Source organism: Opisthocomus hoazin, chromosome 2 (genome assembly GCF_030867145.1).
Source record: "Opisthocomus hoazin isolate bOpiHoa1 chromosome 2, bOpiHoa1.hap1, whole genome shotgun sequence".
In the NCBI taxonomy this organism is placed as follows: Eukaryota; Metazoa; Chordata; class Aves; order Opisthocomiformes; family Opisthocomidae; genus Opisthocomus; species Opisthocomus hoazin.
The window spans coordinates 53,795,435-53,816,624 of record NC_134415.1 but is presented as its reverse complement, the minus strand read 5'-3'; the positions used below and the strand labels follow the sequence as shown (position 1 = coordinate 53,816,624).

Below are 21,190 nucleotides of genomic sequence, written 5' to 3'. Positions count from 1 at the left end.
CCCATATGAATTTCCTAAATACAACCACAAGCACATAAAATAGTCAGGTATCCTGCAAGTCTGGATAACATTCATTAATTCTTATCACAAGTGTGAAAAAAAATCTTATTTTCACCAAAAATGGCACAAAGAAATACCTTTGGAATGGTTTTCCTTTTAAACCCAAGAATAAGAAAGTGCAGAAGACTGCTTCTTCCTGGGGAGGGGCAAAGCAGCTCCGTATAGATACAGTGTAGAATTAATTTTCTACCACCAGTATATTCCTCTAAATATGCATAGTTAAAAACATATATCGTCCGCACCTGAATCACCATATATTTTAACAGTAGCTGAAGAAAATAGCAGGTTTGATCTTCAGCAATTTTCTCTCCAGAGACAGCTGGCAAAAGTGGGGTTATTTCTTCTGGAAAAATCTTAGCTGAAATAAAATGAAAGTGTCTTAAACATAGAAAACCTGAAAATAGTTAAATAAAAGATATTTTCTACAAAAAGATTAGTTTAAACATAATCATTAATACACTACTAAGCTGTACAAAGTCCAAGTCCAGTAACTGCTTGGGGTTCACGTATTTCCTCAAGCTCTACTGCATACAATCAAGGATGGCACCAACCTCTGATTTACAGCAGTTTAGAAGGGCTAACACAAGCAATCACTGTGGATTAACCAATAAGCTGTAAACCTACACACCTACTTATTTTATAGTAACATGTTCATACAGCTGCACCTCAATTACAAAAAAAATAAAAACAACAACAACCACAAAACCAAAAAACCCCAACAAACAACAAAACCCAACCATTCTGAACTCAGAACGACAATATCAGCAACGTACAGAACTCCAATAAATACAATAGCTTGGCAAATTCAGTACATCTCTGAACTATAAAGACAAATAGTATCATCCATGTGACATCTTCCCCACAAGGAACTCTACAGCTCCACAATGACCTCAGTGGAAGGGGGAGGCAATACACCCATCACAGGACTTGTGATCATATACTCACCGTCTGGTGAATTAGGAGGACTAATGAGGTTATCTAGCGTACAGGGACCTCGTGAGGACATAATGGGTGGAAAGCCAGGCACAAGGCATGCAAATATTAATATCTGCTCTTCCTCACAGTTAGTCTGAAGTGCTTGAAGCCAGAGAAGAAACAGTCGGATTCCTTCACATCTTATCTACAAGGGGATGATTTTGTAGAAAAATGTATTAAAGCAAATTCGTAAGTACACCACCACAGTTAAATAGTTAAGAAAATGCAGGACAAGTACTTTCACCCCAGATATGTGCTAGTGAGTCTTTCCATCAGACCAAGAGTAATCACATTATTAATTTAATCATGAACAGAGAAAGGTGGGAGCAAGCTGTACCCAAGGTGGCAGCACAATAAGAAGACTGCATTACCACTCCAACTTCAGTCAGAGATGAAAAGTTCTAGTTCCACTTCCTCAGTTCCTGGGGCCAAATGCATCTTGGCTGGTCTCAAGACTCAATCTTAAAAGGTGCTCTGGAAGTACCAAAGCAAGTGTAACGCACAACTGGGGAGGTGCCAATACTTCATGCTCTACTAAGTCTCAAATCTTGGCCCTACAGACGTCAAAGCAAGCTATTGCCCTCAACATCAGTGGGATCAGAAGATCCTTGTGAAAACTGAGACACAACAAAACCATCCAAGTTAGCGTGTTCAGTAAGTTTACTAAGATTATTTACCTTTTTTTTAATTAACAAGATACAATTTTAATTTTAGCACTACATTCAGAAAAATAAAAATAGATTTATAACTCCTTAGCAAACAAGAAATCAATATGTTTAATATGGTATACTTAATGCTAGAGAGATCTGAAAAAAATAAAATATTAAGCAAAACATATTGATACCTTTTCCAGGTAATGTTACAAAGGTCATTAGAACACCAAAATGACTGAAGACAAATACTAAAATAATCTAGGTTTACAATAATAACATTTATGATTAAAAGGTGAATAAGTAAAATTACAAAGCCTAGCAATCTGAAAAACACTGATATTGAAAACTGTAAAGTAATACGCTTCGTAAGAATTAAAGTGAAAAGAAATACAAACACATCATCAAAGAGAAATACCTTGAGAGAATTTCCAGTGTGCAAAAGTTTCTTCAGAATCGACCCTGGATTAGAAAAATTAAACAGGCACGTATCAGGTACTAAGATAGTCACTCTCCACCACAATGTTTTTTAAAAAATAGTACAGAAAAGGCTAGTTTAATGTCATTTACTATGTGGCTACTGCTTCAGTTTTTAAGAGAAAGAAAACTAAGGGGTCAAAAAACCCAAAGTGAATCTAGTTACAACCATCCTCATCATCAGTGAGGTTGGTTTTAGTCAGATGACCATTCCTCGAATTACTTTCAACAAAAGTCAGTTATCTAGGGGAAATTTTGACTTACTAGATTTAGAGAACTCAAGAAGTCCAGCTTCTAGGATTAATGCATTAAAATATACTAATATTGACAATAATGATTAAAAAAAGATGCTAGCAATCTATATTACATTCATGTCTACAAAATACAATTATTAAAATTGAAAAATATTTTTATTCTGGTTTTAGAAATACCAGTCTAACTGCCCTTAACTTCAAATGTCTGACTGAAAAATCAGAGAGATTATACATCAAATGCTTCAGGTAAAAAATGTTTCTAATCCAATTCTGAGAAAAATAACATGATGTAGCACTCATCTGTTATTTCTCCTGGATTTGTGAGCTATGTACATTCCTTAAACATGATCCTTCCTTCAAGATCTCACCATTTCCACAGCATTAAATGGAAATTATGAACATATATAGTAAATACATGAACATTAAGCAAAAGTCGAATAATGAAGTACAGCTGTAAATAACTGCACCACCAAATTTTGTAGCTCGTTTATTGGACACAGCTAAAAGCTAAAAATTATCCAGATATGACTACTCAAGAATATATTAGCTATAAAACAACTGACTAAAACCAATTTGTTCTGGGCTAATTCAGATGAAATAGTAGTAAAGTGGTCAAGCAGATGTCTGCTTTTATTATTGTCAGTGCTAACTGGAAATGTGACAACAGCCCTTTCCTTGACCTTTAACTTCCACTCATTATTTCTTCTGCAACAGCAAATTCATTGTTCTGATGTAAAACACGGCAGCTGATGAAACAGCGCTACAAACCAAACCAAAAAAACCAACAAAAAAATACTACTTATAAGAAATACCGCCCCCCCCCAAAGCAGCATAAAATTTACTTTAACAAACAGCAAAATAAAACATTGTGACCACTTTGGTAGCATTCAGAAGCAGAATTTTCAAAACAGTGATGAATCAAAGATGTTTAATCCAGAGGAAATTATCAAGTTAAACTACTTCATTGGATTTCAAGGTGTTTTGACTATTAAAATCAATGTATTTCACCTTTCAATACTTCTGCACCCATTTGACTCTATCTTTATTCAATCTGGTCAAATGAGGAGAGGAGTAAGTTTTGCTTTCTGGCCTCTGTACATGATCACAAGGTCAAAACATTCACTATGTAAGTGCTGTAGGCCACAGAGAATATCCAAATCATTAAAAAGTTAACTATCTTCAAACTACAGGCATTAAAACTTTTTTCCCCCCACAGCATTAATGTTCAGCTCTAGTTTTAAAATCTAGTAGAAGTTCTATACGAACTATATGAAGATTTCTAAGAAAACATGATAGTTGCGGAAGAACATTAAGTGATTTAAGTGAAGCATGCCAAATGCATGCCTTAACTAAGTTGGCAACTTTCTTTTGTTCTTTTTTATGCATGTGTTGCAATACAGTCTTCAGTTCTGTGCTTATGAAGCTTTTTTCTGCAGAACACCTGCCCAGCAAAGCATGCAGAATAGACACGAAACTAAAGAAAAAAAGAGCAGAGCTTTGGTAACTCCAGGACTTCTCTCTGCTGGACTCCTCCTATTCCTTTCCTTGTTCCGGAAGCCAGAAGATGTACAGTAAATACCATTAAAAGTGTAGCAAAAGAACAGATAGTCTCAGTTTGACCAAGCAAATGCCTCCATCAGGATCTTGTACCTGCCATGGCCAATGTCATAGTCTAACGTGATGCTTGGCAAACCCTCCATTATAGGAGTATCAGTGAAAGATAGCTGGGGCCAAACTCGCAGAAATACCGTGTATTCATAATTCCACTTACAAAAGCCAGTAAAATTGTGGACCACTCATTAAAAGAAAAAATGATCAAAAAGAGCTACTAAAAAGGTTATATTTTTGTCCTTAATCTCTTTCCTTCACTATCCCAGCTCTAAACCAGAAATTCCTCATTTAATTCCCACAAACAGTATGACAACTGTTTCACAAATATTAATGAACTGAACTGCACAAAGAACACAGGAATATCAGGGAAGAAATTAAGCTCCTGTTCACTGCAGCAGTCCCACGGTTTGCATTTAGTTTAGCACAGCCTGTGCTCAACTACCAAACAGTCACCTATTCACAGCACAAGTTTTACAGAACAGATTTCCAAGAGCAGGCAAGGGACAAGTTCAACACAGTATCTATCGTTAGGCAAAGTGCAATATGCATGAATTTCTATGGGCATTGCATATACGATCACTTGCAGAAGACTATTACAATGCAAATTTGCAACAGTGTCACACACAGATACCACAGCCCTCCTCAATCTTAATTTCTGGTGTTTGAATACAAAGGGAGACCTAACTAGGAAGGGGTGTATTGGTTTATAACCCTGTCATTTTCATAGCTTCTAACATATGAAAGAGAAGAAAGAGGGGAGAACCAAGGTAAATCCAAAAATATAAAAATTTGAAAAGCACTTGTGCAAAACAAAAATGAAGCAGGCAATCAAAACGACACAAAACAAGGAACAAACAGAGCTGTTACAGCAGGTAAAAAGACTTCTCGTATGCTTCGAGAATTGTCAGGTGCAAGTCTCGTACATAAGTACTATTTGTGTATGGGCAATACTAAGGGATTTGTGGTTAACAGGGCTTGCAGAACCAGGGAAGTGACTACAGAAAACATTGATTTTATTTGTACTAGAATGTTTTTAAACCATTCCTTCTTACCTATACTGCGAAAATGCCATCGATAAAAAATCCTCTCAGGTAGTAGCTGCAATATTTTCTGCAGGAAACAAAACTAAATAGTCAAATTTTTCCATAATAAACTGGTTCGTTCAGAGGATATAGAGAAACTGATACACAAGACATAAATGAAATGGTAATGTATACATAAAGAACACAATAGAAAGCAAATACCTATCATATTAAGGACTCCTGCTCACTACTTTACTCTCTTGTTACGGAGAAAGATGTTTGGAATGGTCCTGAATAAATACGACACTGTCAGAACTGCTTTCCCTTTCCCACTGCCTTGCAAAACCCTAGTATTCCAGAAAATAAACTGATTTCTAATGAAGAAGTTACGGATTTCTAAGAAGCTCACTTTGGGTTACATTTTTCTGAAGTGTCTGGTAATGACTACCGCTACATTGATACAGTCCAGATTTTGAGCTTCTGTGGCTTAGGTCTGTCTTTTCATCAGCTAATGGGGTCTGATCTCCCAGCTAAGGCAGAGATAAACAGCGGTGCAGTTATTTTTACTGTGAGATGATTCACCTGTGTTTTCAGCTGGTGAGTGAAACCAAGCCAAATTACACAAAGCTAGACTAATTTAATTCACAGCACATGCAGTTAATAAAGCACTCAAGTGGAATAATATGTAGTGGTCCACTGCTGTGGTTCTGGACTGATCCTAACAGAGGCAGATCAAACAAAGAAAGAGGTTGTGGTCAAGCCCATTTTCCCTTAGTTTTGTTACGCTACAGGACACCAACAAAGCAAAACAGTTTATGCATAGGCTTAAGTGCTTTCCTGAATGAAGTCTTATAATCTTAGCTGCAAAGAATGGTTGGGGCTACCAGATGTTCTTTGTCAATTTAGTGGATGGTAATGCTGCTACATAATCTGGATAAATCAAAACTATTTTGGGGTCTTACTTGTGTAAATAGGGGTTTTAAAAGGACTTTAACAGGCTCTGAGACACCTTTTTTTCCCCCCTCTTTTCTAAACTATTAGCAGTATAGACTAGGGCTTGACAAGTAGGTATATTAGTAGTACAGAACAGCTAACAATGCTGCTCAGTGTCTCGAAAAAAGTGAGCGAACAAACATGGTTTCACATAGATTTCACAGAAAAATGTGTCTGGATCTCACAACTTTTCAGCCACTGAAATATGACATTAGGAAGACATATTTAAATGGGAAACTAGTTTTCAACATCTACTTTTGGAAACAAAATTAAATTAATGTTATAAATGATTAACAGTCAGAATTCCTTGCAATTATCAAACAATCACTGGAACAAACTTCTGCACAACAAAGCGCCATTAAGTTTTCAGAAATACTTCATGCAGGATGCAAAACAAATGACAAGTCATTTAAGCAATGGTGACCCATTTGTTGGTCTTTCGCACATAAAAGCTCACAAGAGGAAATAAAGCGTCACAGCCAAGAAAGCAGAATTGGCATTTTAGGCAATCTTTCAGAGACGGCCAACACATGAATCATTATTGCTGCTAAAAACAGTATGCTCAAGAGATGGAATAAGACAGACTTTTTATTTCTGACAACAAAGTGTTTCAGAAATTATATACAACAGTCAAAATAGAGTCTTTTTGAAAATGGCACATTCCTTTCTCCATGGTAGAGGATGGAAGTCATGAGAAATTCATAGACGTAGGGAACTAGACCTCAGGTCACACGGACACACTGGTCTTCCTTCACATCTTTGCATACCACATGCTCCCCAAAGAGTATTTGGCATTTATAAAAAATTACTAGAATAAAAATATAAATTGGGCACATGTCTTCTACGTTCTCATTATATTTTCTTGCAGCGTTACTCCCACAGCTCCCTCCCCAGAACACCGTGGCAGCGGGGTCTGAAGGAGAGGGCAGCTGGTGGCCAGAGGTCTAGCTCCCTGTCCATGGGCAGGAGGAACGCGCTTGGGATGAAGGATCTGACTGGCTAAAAATGAGGCCACGATTCACATTTGGGCTTTACCTGTTAGTTAAGGACCACGTTTCTGCCAATCAGATTGCAGGATCCACAGACAAAGAATTATCATTATCCATCTAAATATTAAAATACTAGCAGCCCACCACTTCTCAAGACTACTCCTGACATTCATTTTTATTTAACTTGGCAAAGGGCAGAAAGGAGCTTCTACTCTAAACTATTAATACTTCAAGTCACTGTTAGAGTGGTGGCACCCTGCATGCAGAGTTTGGTCTGTATCCCGGCACACATTAGACCGATCACACACCGCAAGGCAACAAAAAACTGTCTGGATTCAAGTACCAGAATACACTGTGGGGAGGAACCTTCAAACATCTTTACTTTTATTATGGAAAACTAGATAAAAATACATATATTTTGTTTCTATTGTTTAAGTCCTTATAAGAAGTACAGTAGGTCTTTAGAGCAAAACCAATTTCCTTTTACGGGCCACACTAACAAGATACCTTCAGCTTGTCTTTGAATGTAAATTCTCTCATTTCATTCAAAACACTAACTTTCGAGAAACAACTGTATTAAAACTACAAAAAAAAAAAATCAAACACCACTTCTGTTACCAGAATGTTTTATTAGAAATTTGTCAAAATCTGCTAATACTACTAATGAAAACGCATATCTTAGTACATTTCAGATGTTACAGTAAAATTCTTTACTGCAAAATGAGCATTATATTTAGAAAATATATGTCTACTTCACTAAATGTGTGATGCATACTTAAACACCATGAATGGCATACTCATATATGATGAATGAAAGTTTGTGAAAGTAATCTGATGACATACAAATAGATTTTCCCTAGGTGCCAAAAGAAACTATACGTATTTCCCAAAAGCTTCAGCAATGTTCTTAATTTTACAGTTCATGCATCCCAATTGATTCAAGATCAACATAAATAACCACCACTTGTTAGTTGTTTCAAAACACAATAGCGCATTGAAGGAAGCTGAGTTTTACTATGTCCTCTCTGCAAGATGCATAGCATGTTAACCGTTATTTGGGAAAGGCCAGAGGCACTACGGCACACAGTAAACACAGTATCTTATGTGTTACACAGTTTCGCCTAAACTTCAACGCAAAGTTCCCTTCCAGAAAGTGAACTATGATAAGGTGTAAGCTGCATGAGCTGATAAAGTGGCAAAGCTGCATAATAAAGACCCATTTCGAAAAAGAACTTCATATCAACTCTCGCATCCGAGTGTCAGTGAATTTTAGGTTAAGCCCAAAGAAAACCCGGAAAACAAATGCTGTTGCAGAGTACAACCACCACCAGGAAAAGCAAGCTTAAATTTTAAATTGCATGAAGCTGGGAGGGTTGGGGAAGAAAAGAACACACTTAACAGTTTTTTTCTGCAAAAAACACAGCCAAACACCCTTGTCAAGTGACTGAATCAAAACAATTCAAGGGTTGGAATAAATAGTGAGGACAGAAGTTCCCATCTGAGGAAAGCTTCCATATCTCATAATCTTTATGTACCACAAAAATTCAGATACTTAAATCTGACTTTCAGTTTAAATGATGTAAATCATTTATACTGAAAAGGTATCGCAAAACCAGGGGAAAAGAAATATATATATATATATATATGTATGGATGCACTTCGACAAAATTCAAAGATGTGATTAATCACCTGCATTGTACTACCAAATAGTAAACAGAAGTCATTTTACAAAACCAAATTAGATTGCTAGCATCACAGCTACCTACTGAAGATATGAAAGCTTTGCAGCAGATTAGAATGAATATAAATAATCTAAATGCAGAGCCCACATTTGCTCCTGCAATGCAAAAAAAAGTTATCATGGTTAAAAGTCTACACTATTAAAGAAAAACTTCTGAATATTGTAAGTTAAATCAAAGTTATGGCTAGAATGCCTTTTAGCTAGTAATTATTGCACATGTGCATTAGAGTCCTCAGACACAGATGGTGTTACAGTGTGAGATACGATTGCGTAAGTCATGAACAAGCTCCAGTTGTTGTCCTTTCAACTTAGCATTTCCAAGAATATTTTCTACACTCTCCCAACCCCTGGTGTTCTAAGAAACACGTATTTCTATTCCTATAAAACAAATGATAGTTTCTTCCACTCCAGCCTAGACTTCTAGCAATACCGCTGTGAATCCAAACTGGCTATTGACATCTTGTTTCTAGTTTCACAGTACACTAATAAGAAATATTTTAAGAAACCCCACAGTGCGAAATAATATTGCTTTTTCAGAAAACACATATATCTATTTAATGCTTAGTACTTTGCTGCATCTATATGGTAATCCATTATAGCACACTTGAAATAGAAATTAGGTATTACTACTGATCAACACATCAGGGTATCTGTCAGTTCTTTTAACTGATTATCCATAGTTCTTTTTCTTCTGGACTTCCTGCATGACTACGAATAATGTTGAGTTTAAATCGTAGTTTACACAGGATGCTGCTTTTTGAAAGATACACCTCTATTTTATCAAAGAAGAAAAAAAAATACTAAGGTTTCTATTTCAACAGATTCACTCTGACTTAACCAATAGTGCAATTTCTTTTAAAAAGTCTTTTATTTTTTCGAACTTTGTTGAATCATGTCATGATTGGTAGCTTTGTGCCTATTATTGTGTGCTACACTACCCTGTCGCAGAATGTAAAGAAAGCTAATGCTGTTAGCACATCTTACACTGAAGATCCTTACAGTCTGAATATTTTCTAGCTTAATTTACACAAAAGTGAGATGATAAAGCATTGTTGTTTTGCCTTCCAGAACTACAACAAGCTGTTCTGTAACATGCCATGCAGAGTCTCTTATTAAACAAGAACAAAACCAAATGTGGTTTTGCTGATTGAACATGCTCTCGGAGGCAATGTCAATGACAAGTTCAGAACAACATTCATTCCAGGAGAATGGATTCTGAGAAAAAAAATAGCTTTTTTTAAACAACCTGTACATGACAGGGAGTTTCTATTAGTCAGTGGCAGGGAGATCTCCTTTAAAGTCAAATGCAGAATATAAGCTCTATGTTCAAGTACTGTTTGGTGGTACCTCCACAAGAGTTTCAGAGTGTTCAGCTACTAAAATCTGCAGTAATTTAGAAATTTTCCAGCTACTATTCACCAACTTAGGTGAAGCCAAGAGCCCAATGAAGTTAGTATGCCTGCAGCAGTTCAATCTAAAGGCATACTCCATTTATTGCATCAATAAATTATTTACAGTTATTTGTTGAGGGAAGATGTCTGCCCAAAGCACACAAAATACTTATTCTTGCCCTAGGAATAACATTACACAGTAAGATCTCTTAAGTCAAACATACACAACATATAGTTAGAATTTACAACGAATGCATCAATGTTATTTTACGAGCTAAAATAGATGAACCAATCAAAATTATGGCAGAACAAACTGTAGATCGTTAAAAAAGTAATTTTCTATGCATAGGAAAGAAGGGATATAAGCAATTTTATTGTTATAAACAAACAAGCCCTTTTTACTTACTGAGCTTGAGAATCAGCCAACCAAGTCTGTGTGACAGACTCGAGATTAAACAGTGGAAGTGGTAATAGCAGTAGGCACAGTGAATCAACTTAAAAGCTGTTACAGAACCTACAGCCTGAATTTAAAGCTGCGACTCTTAATGGTAATTTCATTTCAAGTGTAAGCTAACCTGCAGATGGGAAAATCAAGCCACTGAGCTGTACAGACACGAGGAAAATGCAAATAGTAACAAGAAAGTTAAATAAAGGGGAAAAGCTAAATAAAAGGGATAACCCCAAGAAATGAGAAACCAGGACCTGTGGCAATAAGAACTCAACAATAACTTGACTCGATTAATCCTTGTAAAGAATTTTTACAAGTACTTTCCTCACTGGCCAGTTTCAACACACAATTTACTTCTGCAGAATTCAGTTTTATTCAAAATGCAGCAAGTAATTAGAAGCAACATCCTAAAATAAGCAAACTGTCTAATAAAACGCTACATATATAAAAGAACATCCTTTTGCACATTCAGAAAAAATATCAACGCAGCACTAAAGTCTTCTAAACGTTATGAGCCCAAAAGTATTTAAAGTTTCACTGATGCAGGTTTTTATGAAATTGAAAATGACCTGCTAAAAATCACCACTGGCTTTGAGATTTGTTTTAAGCTGCTTAACTACTATTGCTAATTCACTCAGTAGTCTGTATAAAGTAGACCTACAATGTGATGGAAGAATTTGATATTTAAAATATCCACAGCAATCTATCCAGAATGAACCAATTTATATATTTCAAAATTATATTTATGTGTATTACTAGGCAGTACTAAAAGAGAAGTGTATATTCCTAAGATGCACCAGTGCATAGAGCTACCTGGTCTCCCACCACCACAGCAGGTGTTCCTCTGACAGATGGGGTGTATTTACTGCGTATGGTCTGTAATCTACTTTTCAAAAGATTTCCTAAAAGACTATAGCTAATTATAAACCTATACTGAGTTATCATTAGCATTTGCAGAACAAGTAACTTGTGCACATCTGCAGTAATAAATTTAGGCTATACAGCTGCTTCTGTAATCGTTACATTCACATTCTGACAGCAGACCAATCCACATTTCAATGGATTTATACCACATTTTAATCTGCTGAGTATGTGGCCATTAGTAGTTTATATTTAGATGTGCTCCTAAAGACAACAATACTGTATTAAAACCAGTAGCTATTGCTACAAAACAATGAGCTCAAAGTACGGTTGGGCAAGTTCTAACAGTTTATTGATTATCATCTCTGGAAAAACACTTAGTGTTATACAAAAGCCAAAGCAGACCATGAATTTGAGTGTGTATAATACAAATACTGCACAGACTATTAGCACATTTATATTCTATTTTACATCCACGTAAAATTTAAAGAATGATACATTAAAATTTTGCTGCTGAACTTCTAAGGAAAGTCAAAACAGCCAGTTCTGTCTATTCCTGTTTGTAACCATAGCTAGCCTCTCCTCATTTCAGCAGGAGAAGGGGCACACATGGCAAGGCTAGGCTTGACAGATAAAAGGGTCTAGAAGCACAAGCACAGCAAGGCCGCCTTTCCAGAGTTATAATTCTGTAGATTCTTAAAAAAATAAAACATGCTTACTCTGTGTCCAGACCCAGGGATTGACACCGCTTACATTTTGACCAACTTCAAGAAACAAGAAGTTCAACTCAAAACACAGATTTATTAAGAGATTACAGCATAAACAAACTTTTTGTACAAGCTATATGAAAAACACAGTATGCTTTTACAAATAAGGACCTGTGAAACACAAAAGCACTCTGTTATATTAATGTGCACTGGTAAAAAATAAACACGCAAAAAAATCTATACTGATAAGCTTTCAGCACACATACCATCTGTGGGAGGTAGGAGTATCTAACCCATCTTCTCAGCTATCTACAAAACTGACCTGAACTACGCTGACAGTACCTGAAAAACTTCTAGCAACAATAGCGGCTACTGTAAGTGACTTTGAGAAGCTTTACCACTTTAGAAAAAGTATCTGAAAAATTCTAAAATAAAATACTTCATACAGTGAACGTGTTAAATTGGTGTAATGAATTCTATGACTGCACCAGCATAAGAAATGTGGCTGTTCTTAACTAATAAAGCATAATTATAGAGAATGGAAAGAAATTGATCTATGTATTATATCAAAACCACTAGGATGCTCTTATTTCATCACAGATGCAAAAAAAAAATGCAGTGTCAGAGGAATCAGTATCTGATGCTGCAAGAAAAAAATACTTTATTATTAAAAGTAAAAAATCCAAGCTTTCACAATCAAACAACAGCATAATACTTTCATGGGATGTAGAAAGCTTACATAAATGTAGTGCGCCTTTTGTGAGTTCTATGACACACAGCGCTCACCTGACAGCCAAAACAAACAATCATAGAATGGTTTGGGTTGGAAAGGACCTTAAAGACCATCTAGTTCCAACCCTCCCTGCCAATGCCCCCAGATCATAGAGAACAGTGATGTAAGAAACATTATTAACATGTTCTGAAAATATACTACAAATCTGGAAAGAACTAAGCCTTACCAGAGAAAAAGCAAATTTGTTTTTCACATCATTTTGGCCTTATAGCTGAAACAGGGAAAACTATTACAGACCATTAGAGCTGCTGTATCGTTTAATGAATATCGAATTGGAAAAAAGACAAGGCCAAAGTATCTTAAAGAATACAAAATTAGATCCAAGAACATTGTAATATTAATTGTAAAAAAGCACTTGACAAAATGAACTGCTGACTCTTCATATTACTGCCTTTTGATTAATATTTCTTCTTTGATTAATGTGTTGTTTGATGTTATTGTTCAGTGGCCAAGCTATGTAGCTGACATGTAAAATTAAGACTTCAATAAACTACAACTGAGTCAACTTAGTTTTCAGAGCATTTGTGGAAAAGGCATTTGTTACTTTGGCTTAATATACACACTAGGTGTCACTCAAGAGAAGCATCTAAATACCCACCAAACTATACCAGAAAAGGCAGAAGTCAATTCCTTTCAGAAATATTTTTATTGATTTTTAGACTGTTAACCCTCAGCACCTAGACTCAGGATTTGTTAATCCTAAGTAATTACCTATTTAGCTAATTAGAAGAAAACTCTAGGAAACCTCTGGCTCATGCTGACATCAGATTAAACATGGCAAGCTTAACAATCAGTTTTGTTTCCTATCGCTTACAATATGAATGATTAATTACTTGACATTTACATTTTTTCTTGTCCTGTGTTCAGACTGATGTAGTCTTGTTCTGTGCACTAAAAGGCCCTCTAAAAAGCTGTTTTCCTACAATGCATTATCAAGTGCTAGAGTTATAAATGGATTGCAAACTTACTTCCAGGAGACAAACACGGAGAAGAAGATTGCATCAAATTTCACATACATATCTCCAAAACTTTCTTGTTCCTCAACCAGGAACAACCAGGCTGTAACATAATTCTCCTCGACTGGGACTCAGAGCAACACTTTGCTCATATATAACTATGTTTTTTTTTCTTCTTCATACATTATGTTCTTCTGATGCCTTTAAGCAGTATTAAACGGGTGATTATTAGCCACTCGTTTTCAAGACACAGGAATACGTATTTATTCACTTTAATCGGGTGAGTAAGCATTAGCTATTTTCCGTTCAATGACATAGCCACAGAAATGTAATTAGTTATTCAAGACCACAGAGCAAGCATATTAACGAGCTCCAATTAAACTGCACAGGCTTGCTCAGTAAATGTGGTGCTACCTTCTCCACTGTGGCTGGGAAGAGAGGAGGAAGAAGAAATTCTCCTGCCCTAAATTCGGTCATAGCAGACATGAGCACATGTTCTTTGATACGGCCTCATGTAAAATCCGAAAGCAGACTCTTTTACTAATATCATAAGTATCAGAAAACACAATTTGATTTGCAGATTTTAGTCTGAAATGCAGTCTTGTAGTTAAAGGAGAAAAGACGATTTTATAAGAAGAAAAGGGAGATGAACTTGCTACATCATAAAAGTCAGAAGGTGAGACCACAAAAATCCAGGATTTCATGTTATCATTTTCGTGGCCATTTTTCTTATTACAGGCATATTAGGCTAAACAGCATCACTATTATCGTCAGTATAAATATTATTCTAACTACAAACTATACATTAATGCAAAAAAATTAAATGAAGCCATATACTTCTGAGTTTTATGGTTTAGGCTGGGATTTTTTCCATTTTTAGAGAGAGGGGTAAGAGTTGAGAACATATAATCTTTGTTTTAATTTCAGTTTCTAGAGTCCCACTGAAAGGTGGGGATATTTTTTTCTACCATCCCTACCAAAAAATAACCCATAACATAAAGATAACATTTCTGTGATGCAATACTCAAGTGAAAAATTAGTAGTTCGATTAACAAAGAGAAATCAACAGAAGATGCGTATTATTTGCCCTTAAGAAAGAAATCAGGTCAATTATTTACCTACTGAATTGTTAAAAAAACCCGAAACAACTAAAAGCACCACTGATCTCTGACTTCAGAGACAGGTAGAGCTTAAGCTAAGACTTCACGTGTGTATTCTAAAAACAATTTTATATGTTAGGCTTTCATCTGGTCCAATGATATTTTCTCACATCCAAATATATTCAGGTAGTAATTCTAATTAAAGAGGTCCCTTAGAAAATTATCAATTACAGTCTATTCTTCTTTAAAGACATCCTAAGTTGATTATGCAAAAGTTAACTAGCTAGTATTTCCTCCCTAAACACTGCAAATACTATGACCACCAGTGCTGGGAAGGAAGTTTCTGGAAGTAAAAGACGCTCCACTCAAAAAAAAAAAAGTTAAATTAACACTTCACATGCTCAGCTCAAACTGATATGCAGTAGTTGACAACTCTTATCCATTTATTTTCTTTGTGCTGCAAGACCAAATACTGCAATCATAATGGATGCCTCCATCTGAAAGGAATAGAGCCCAAACTCCTGCTGTGACACATTCAAAACAAACATAACACTGAAATTCATACTGACAAAGCATAGGGAAAAAGTACTGTTGCTTTGAACTAGCACCCCATAAGATACAGAAGCAAGAACATACTTAATCTTAAAAAAAGAAAAAAAGAAAAAAGACTATTTTGACAGCTTTAGCCTAACAGAGGCTATGCAACTATTGATCACTTGCTCCCAAATTCGAATGAAAAACAACAGGATATATTCAAAGAACTGATCCTCAGTTCCTTAGGACACATGTATTGCTGTAAATTTTTCAAGTAATTTTGATAAAATCTCTTAATTCTGGATATTCATTCAACTAACGCTCCCATTGCATAATAAATTTTTTCATTGTTGTTGTATCTGAAAACTTAATGCACACCCTAGTTCTTTTCTACCTTTCACCTTGTACAGTCACATACACCTGCTGTCATTTTGATTGATACCTTGCTTCACCCGTCATTGTAAAGGTGTAAGTAAGCATATGATGACAATGAGATTTAAAATAAGAATTAGTTTCATGGTATGGAAAACTTACTTCAAAAAGAAAGAGGATGGAGTCCAGCTCCTCCCTTTGTGATTTATTCCCTGTAAGACAGAAAACAATGTTGTTTGCCACAAATATATGGTATGAGACAGACAGCAAAATTATGTTGCTGTTATTCAACTGAAATCAAAGATGTTGCACTCTGCTTATTTTTCTTCATCTTTATCTGATCTCAGAAAAGCAAGACCCTTCCAAACTTCAGTGCCTCCTCGATTATGAATAAAGGACAACTAGAGTCCCAGACCTGCAAAGCACTGTCGTTGTGCTCATCTCCAAGCAAAGGGCTATTCCTACCAACGTATCTTCAACATTGACATTTGTTCTGTGGATGTCTGACAACGCTTCGGTTGAACAGACATCTGCTTAAGTGCAGGATGAAGACCTTCTCTACTTCAAAACAAGATGAAAGGATATGTATATAAATGCACCTCTTCTCATACCATAAAATTAAAATTATTAACGCTAATATCATACTGCACGAAACTACTCACGCAAATACATATAATTGTGGACTACATAATCATTAGATAAGCTCCAGTAGAATGCTTTTGAGAACAGTTAGGGAAAACTGACTCATTTGCTGGCAAAACTCTAAAACTTACCTTTTTGTTTCAAGCTATTTTCCAGTGTTATGAAGTTTTCATAGAATATAAAATAAATTTGAGAATAATTGTTCTCAAAAAATTGCTTCAGGTCACTTCCATCCACAATATCTGAAAAGAGGAACAAACAGAGTTATTACACAACATCAGAAAGCTGAAAATTATTGTCTTCATGTGAAAGTAGTATCAGAGAATGAAATAAATGCAGTATGAAACAATTTTAGTGACTTCATTAAACATTGTATACTAAATTGTGATTCCATCCTTGGAAGTAAATAGGGAAATTTCCATTTTCAGTTAATTTATGAAAGTTTGCATTGTGGCTTAGGTTCATTTATTTTCCATTAAAACAAAAAAAAAGATGAGGTGTGTCTTAGCTCTCCAGCCAAATGTCTTCTGTATTATCAAAACAAGCAGGTACTGTTGGAAAAAACAAACACCAGCAAGAATTTGTGTATGCAAATTGAAAATCCAGTTTTAAATTAATCTGACAAGGAGATCAATTCAGAAAACAGCATATTTCCAATTCCTTTTAAAAAAATAATGCATCACTTCCCTAAGCCTTAACTTAGGTCTAAAATTTGAAATAAGTTTATTTTTTTAAGAGAAAAAAACTAATGTTTTCTAAACCTGACACTGGCAAAATACACTTTAACTTAATCTGCTTGCTATTTATTGTAACTATTTGGTCAAGCAACGATAGACGATTCCACCCAGAATTAAGAGGATAAAGGGCAAGAATTACTAACAACACATCTTCTCCTTGAAGTTTCACCTCTCAAGAAACTCCTTCATTAACCAAGACAACAAAGCTGATTACAACAATAAGACCCAATAATATCACACAACTACAGAAGAAAGAATGACTTTAACCTTGGACAATGTGGGTTTAAAAAAAAAAAAAAAAAAGAAAAAACAAAAAACAAACACAGCCTTTTCAGTAGTGATGCTTTCTTTGGTTGGTTGTACTATGGAAACAATTAGTGCATGGAAACTCTTTTACATGATATTTGTTTCCTACAAACTACTGGTCTTGAATTTGCAAGCTAAGTGCAATTATTCCTCTCTATGAATGCTTTCTGTTAAATACAACTCTAGGAGAAAACAAGGCTTTCATTTACAAGGACTTCATATGAAGGAATGAGGTCATTAAAATCCAAACAAAAAGGAAACTTTCCCTTTAAAACGTGAAAGGAGGAGAAAGGAACTGCCTAATCAAAAAAAGTAAATTCTCCTTTTCTATAAATGTGGCATTTCAGTGGTGAGTCATCTGTTATTCTGATGTAAACACACATTCTTACAGCTATATCCTTTTCCTATTGAACTACTTTGTTCCTTATATTGCTTCGCAAGATATACAGGAAAATAATTTCTAACCTTAAAAGAGGCCACGAAAAATACTCCCATTTACTACCCTAAGAGTAGATATTCACTTGGAAAGTAAGATTTTCTTGCAATTCTGCATGTAAGTTGTCATCCTGATATCACCACCCAAATCGCTTAAAAAAACCCCAAACCAACCCAAAACATAAAAAACAAGCTACACACCCAGTAATTCCATCACCCAGTCAGAGATACAACTTTCTTGGGCATTTCACTACCAAATTCCTTTTTATTTTTTTTTTTACATACATTAAGAAAACACCGTTTTTCCTCTCCTTCACTGTGCATGCGTTCATGGTGATGAAGCAGCACTGACCATGAATGCTTCACCCTGCTCCTCTGGGCACCAGAGAGGCGGGCAGTGTCTTTGCCTGCTAAGCCAGCCTCCAGCTCGTAGGAGGGCCAGCCAAGCCGTGATCACACCCTTTCCAGCAGCCTCTCTCCCCTCTACGTCAAGGCCTGGTTGTAGGGAAAGCATCTCCAGACTGGTAGCACCACAGCAAGCTCATCTGAGTTTCACACGCCCCTTTACTGCTCTCCCCACGATCCAGCTTCTCCCACCCATTTCACCAAAAAACGATCATCGCAGGGTCAAGTCAGATCATAGCAGATTGCTTCTCAAGAGGAGTTACTAAAAGCTGGCAGGAAGCCTAAGACAGTAACTTGGATCACTACTGTATATATATATTTAACTTGTAGCAGCAGGATAAGGCTTTGTTCTTCTGTTTTTCAAATGGAAAATATCAGTGGAAGTTTCATGCAGTAGTTATCATTCAAGATAGATAAAATGTTGACTCTTGGCAAATCACATTTACTGAAGAAGTATTTAAGGAAATTAAACAGCAAGGTTGGGGTTGAATTGCAGGTATTAGGTTATATTTTTATAGTTATATTTTTATATTTACTGATAAATAGCTTTCAGATTACTACTGTTGGAAACAGCCACCTAGTGAATTCCAAACTCCGAGCACTAAAATCCAAGGCAAGCTGGCAAACATTATCAGCCATCAGTTACATAGTGGCTTTCCAAAACCAGCTATAATCTCACTCAGTACCCCAAACAAGGATAGGTGATCCATTGGCTAATGCTCCTGATTAACACTTTACAGCTTTTACAGCAACATCGGAAATAGCAAGACATTCACGAGGGTACACTTGACATTTCTTCATGAAACAGTTGGCTCACTAGATAACTGTAAGTCACCTTTACTTGTCCTGCTACTTAAGCTTAAAATTTAGGGAAACAAACTACTCAGGTACCATTTAATAAGAATTTGAGTTTATTGCCAAGCTCTCATTACTACTCCTCCTCTAAAAAAATCTAGAAGGAACAATAATCGTGCCCTTAGCACACCAGCTTTCCTTTTATTTTTCTACTAAATACCAAACGTTATTGCAGTCATTTAACTCCCTTAATTTCATGAACTTCCAAAGTCATCTGGCTTTATGTTATTTATACAAAGTTCTCTCAGTCCTGAGGGGTTTTCTTTATCCTGAGTACTTAAAAAATTAAAGGAGATGAAGAGACAACTTTGCAGTCATACCATGGTTAATGATAAACTTTTATTATTAGCCTCACCCCAGAAACTAAATACAATTTTTACTTAACCTTCAAAAAAACCCAAACCCCACACTTCTTCAGATTAGGACTTCAAATGCTAAATAAAAGCCTAAAAGATAGTTCTCCTTCATTTTTTCAAAGGAATGTCATCACGGAAACATACTGTTACTAAAAAAACTCTCCAATTAGAACAATTTCTAAAATCATTTTAACACCTCAAATTTAACACAAAATCTATGGAACAACAGCTGTTCTAAATTCAGGAAGAACTTCAGAAGCATTCACTTTTGAATGTCTATAAATGAAAATTTCTACTAAGCTTGCATTATTCTAGCTGTACAGAACCGTGCAAATGAAGACAGTGCCATAACTAAAAAACCCCACTACTCTCCTTTATTATCTTATTTTTAATTGAGAGAGTTAAATGAAAAACATGTTTCTTCTTAATTTATATTTTTTAAAGAAATATATTAAGGATTGCACTGGGTAACCTCATACTTTTCATATTTAATCTAAACTGATGTCTGTGTTAAGCTGTATCGGCTCTACCATGTGTTTGTCCACTGCTCAACAGAGAAAAGGATAACAGCAATGGACATAAGCAGCACCCCACACCTGTTAGCAGTAGTATTCCTAACACATACACCAAAAAACATTTCCAGCTCAGGATTTAAACGACAGTTTCTTCAACAACACTGCTGAAATACAGGCAAAGTACTGTAACTCTGAAAACAGCCCAGCTTTTACACGCGCATCCAGGAGTGAAATGCCACAGCACAGGCTCTGAGGTCCCTGTCACTAATTCAAACACCAGCCTGCACCCAGGCTTCTGATGGACAATTTTGTCCATCCATACACTCAAAACCAAGTCTGGGCACACGCATGGTCTAAAAACCTACCCCAGCAAATATCAAAGTTCAGGATCAACACAATCCACAAATCTTTAAAAATAATTTGGGTTTGGCAACCACACCAAATCATTACTACTTTCAATACAAGGTTACCATCCTTAAGATTATTCAGTATAAAAAAAAAGAAAATCCAGCCCTTTAATCCAACTTCATTGTTGTCACCATCTTCCAAGCAGCTCACAGAACATTCAATAGCAACAATGGGTAAGCTCCCATTTTTCCTTATTTCTAAGTGTAGTGTGAATGGTGGTGGCCAACTTCAATCACCAGAGACTGTTCACAAGAGACTACCTATAGGCTGACTTTATCATTTCCAGCCTTAAATAAAAGGTCTCAGACAAATAGCACTCTGAAATTAGTAAGGATAGCAACACCACGAATAGAAGGCTCATCACCTTCATGAAATAAAAACCGCAAAGCATCAGGTGATACCTCACCCCATTGCATGCATGAACAAAGAGTGACATCATCTAGATCACTGGAGAACCACAGCAGACAGTAGCTGTTGTTCCTATTGCACCATTATTCATAAAACGTACCATGTCATGACAGAGCAATTCTTGAAACCATAAGAAAAATTAAAACGAAATACACTAAGCCATGCAAAGATGTTAAACATTTCAATTGT

The 21,190-nt window shown here is 35.8% G+C and overlaps 1 protein-coding gene across 6 annotated transcripts in view; it reads right to left on the bottom strand.

The window, feature by feature from the left end:
• RALGAPA2 (Ral GTPase activating protein catalytic subunit alpha 2) overlaps nucleotides 1–21,190 on the bottom strand; it is a 138,266-nt gene that overhangs the window by 111,363 nt on the left and 5,713 nt on the right. For all 6 annotated transcript variants that reach the window (XR_012763142.1, XM_075413686.1, XM_075413682.1 and 3 more), the window contains exons 2-7: nucleotides 16,708–16,818; nucleotides 16,097–16,146; nucleotides 5,080–5,137; nucleotides 2,104–2,147; nucleotides 1,006–1,180; nucleotides 303–418 (exon numbers count right to left, since the gene is read on the bottom strand). Coding sequence is in view for 5 of the 6 variants with exons in the window: in XM_075413686.1 (XP_075269801.1) it covers nucleotides 303–418; nucleotides 1,006–1,180; nucleotides 2,104–2,147; nucleotides 5,080–5,137; nucleotides 16,097–16,146; nucleotides 16,708–16,818 (554 nt within the window). In the remaining variant the exon portion in view is untranslated. The remainder of the gene's footprint in view (nucleotides 1–302; nucleotides 419–1,005; nucleotides 1,181–2,103; nucleotides 2,148–5,079; nucleotides 5,138–16,096; nucleotides 16,147–16,707; nucleotides 16,819–21,190) is intronic.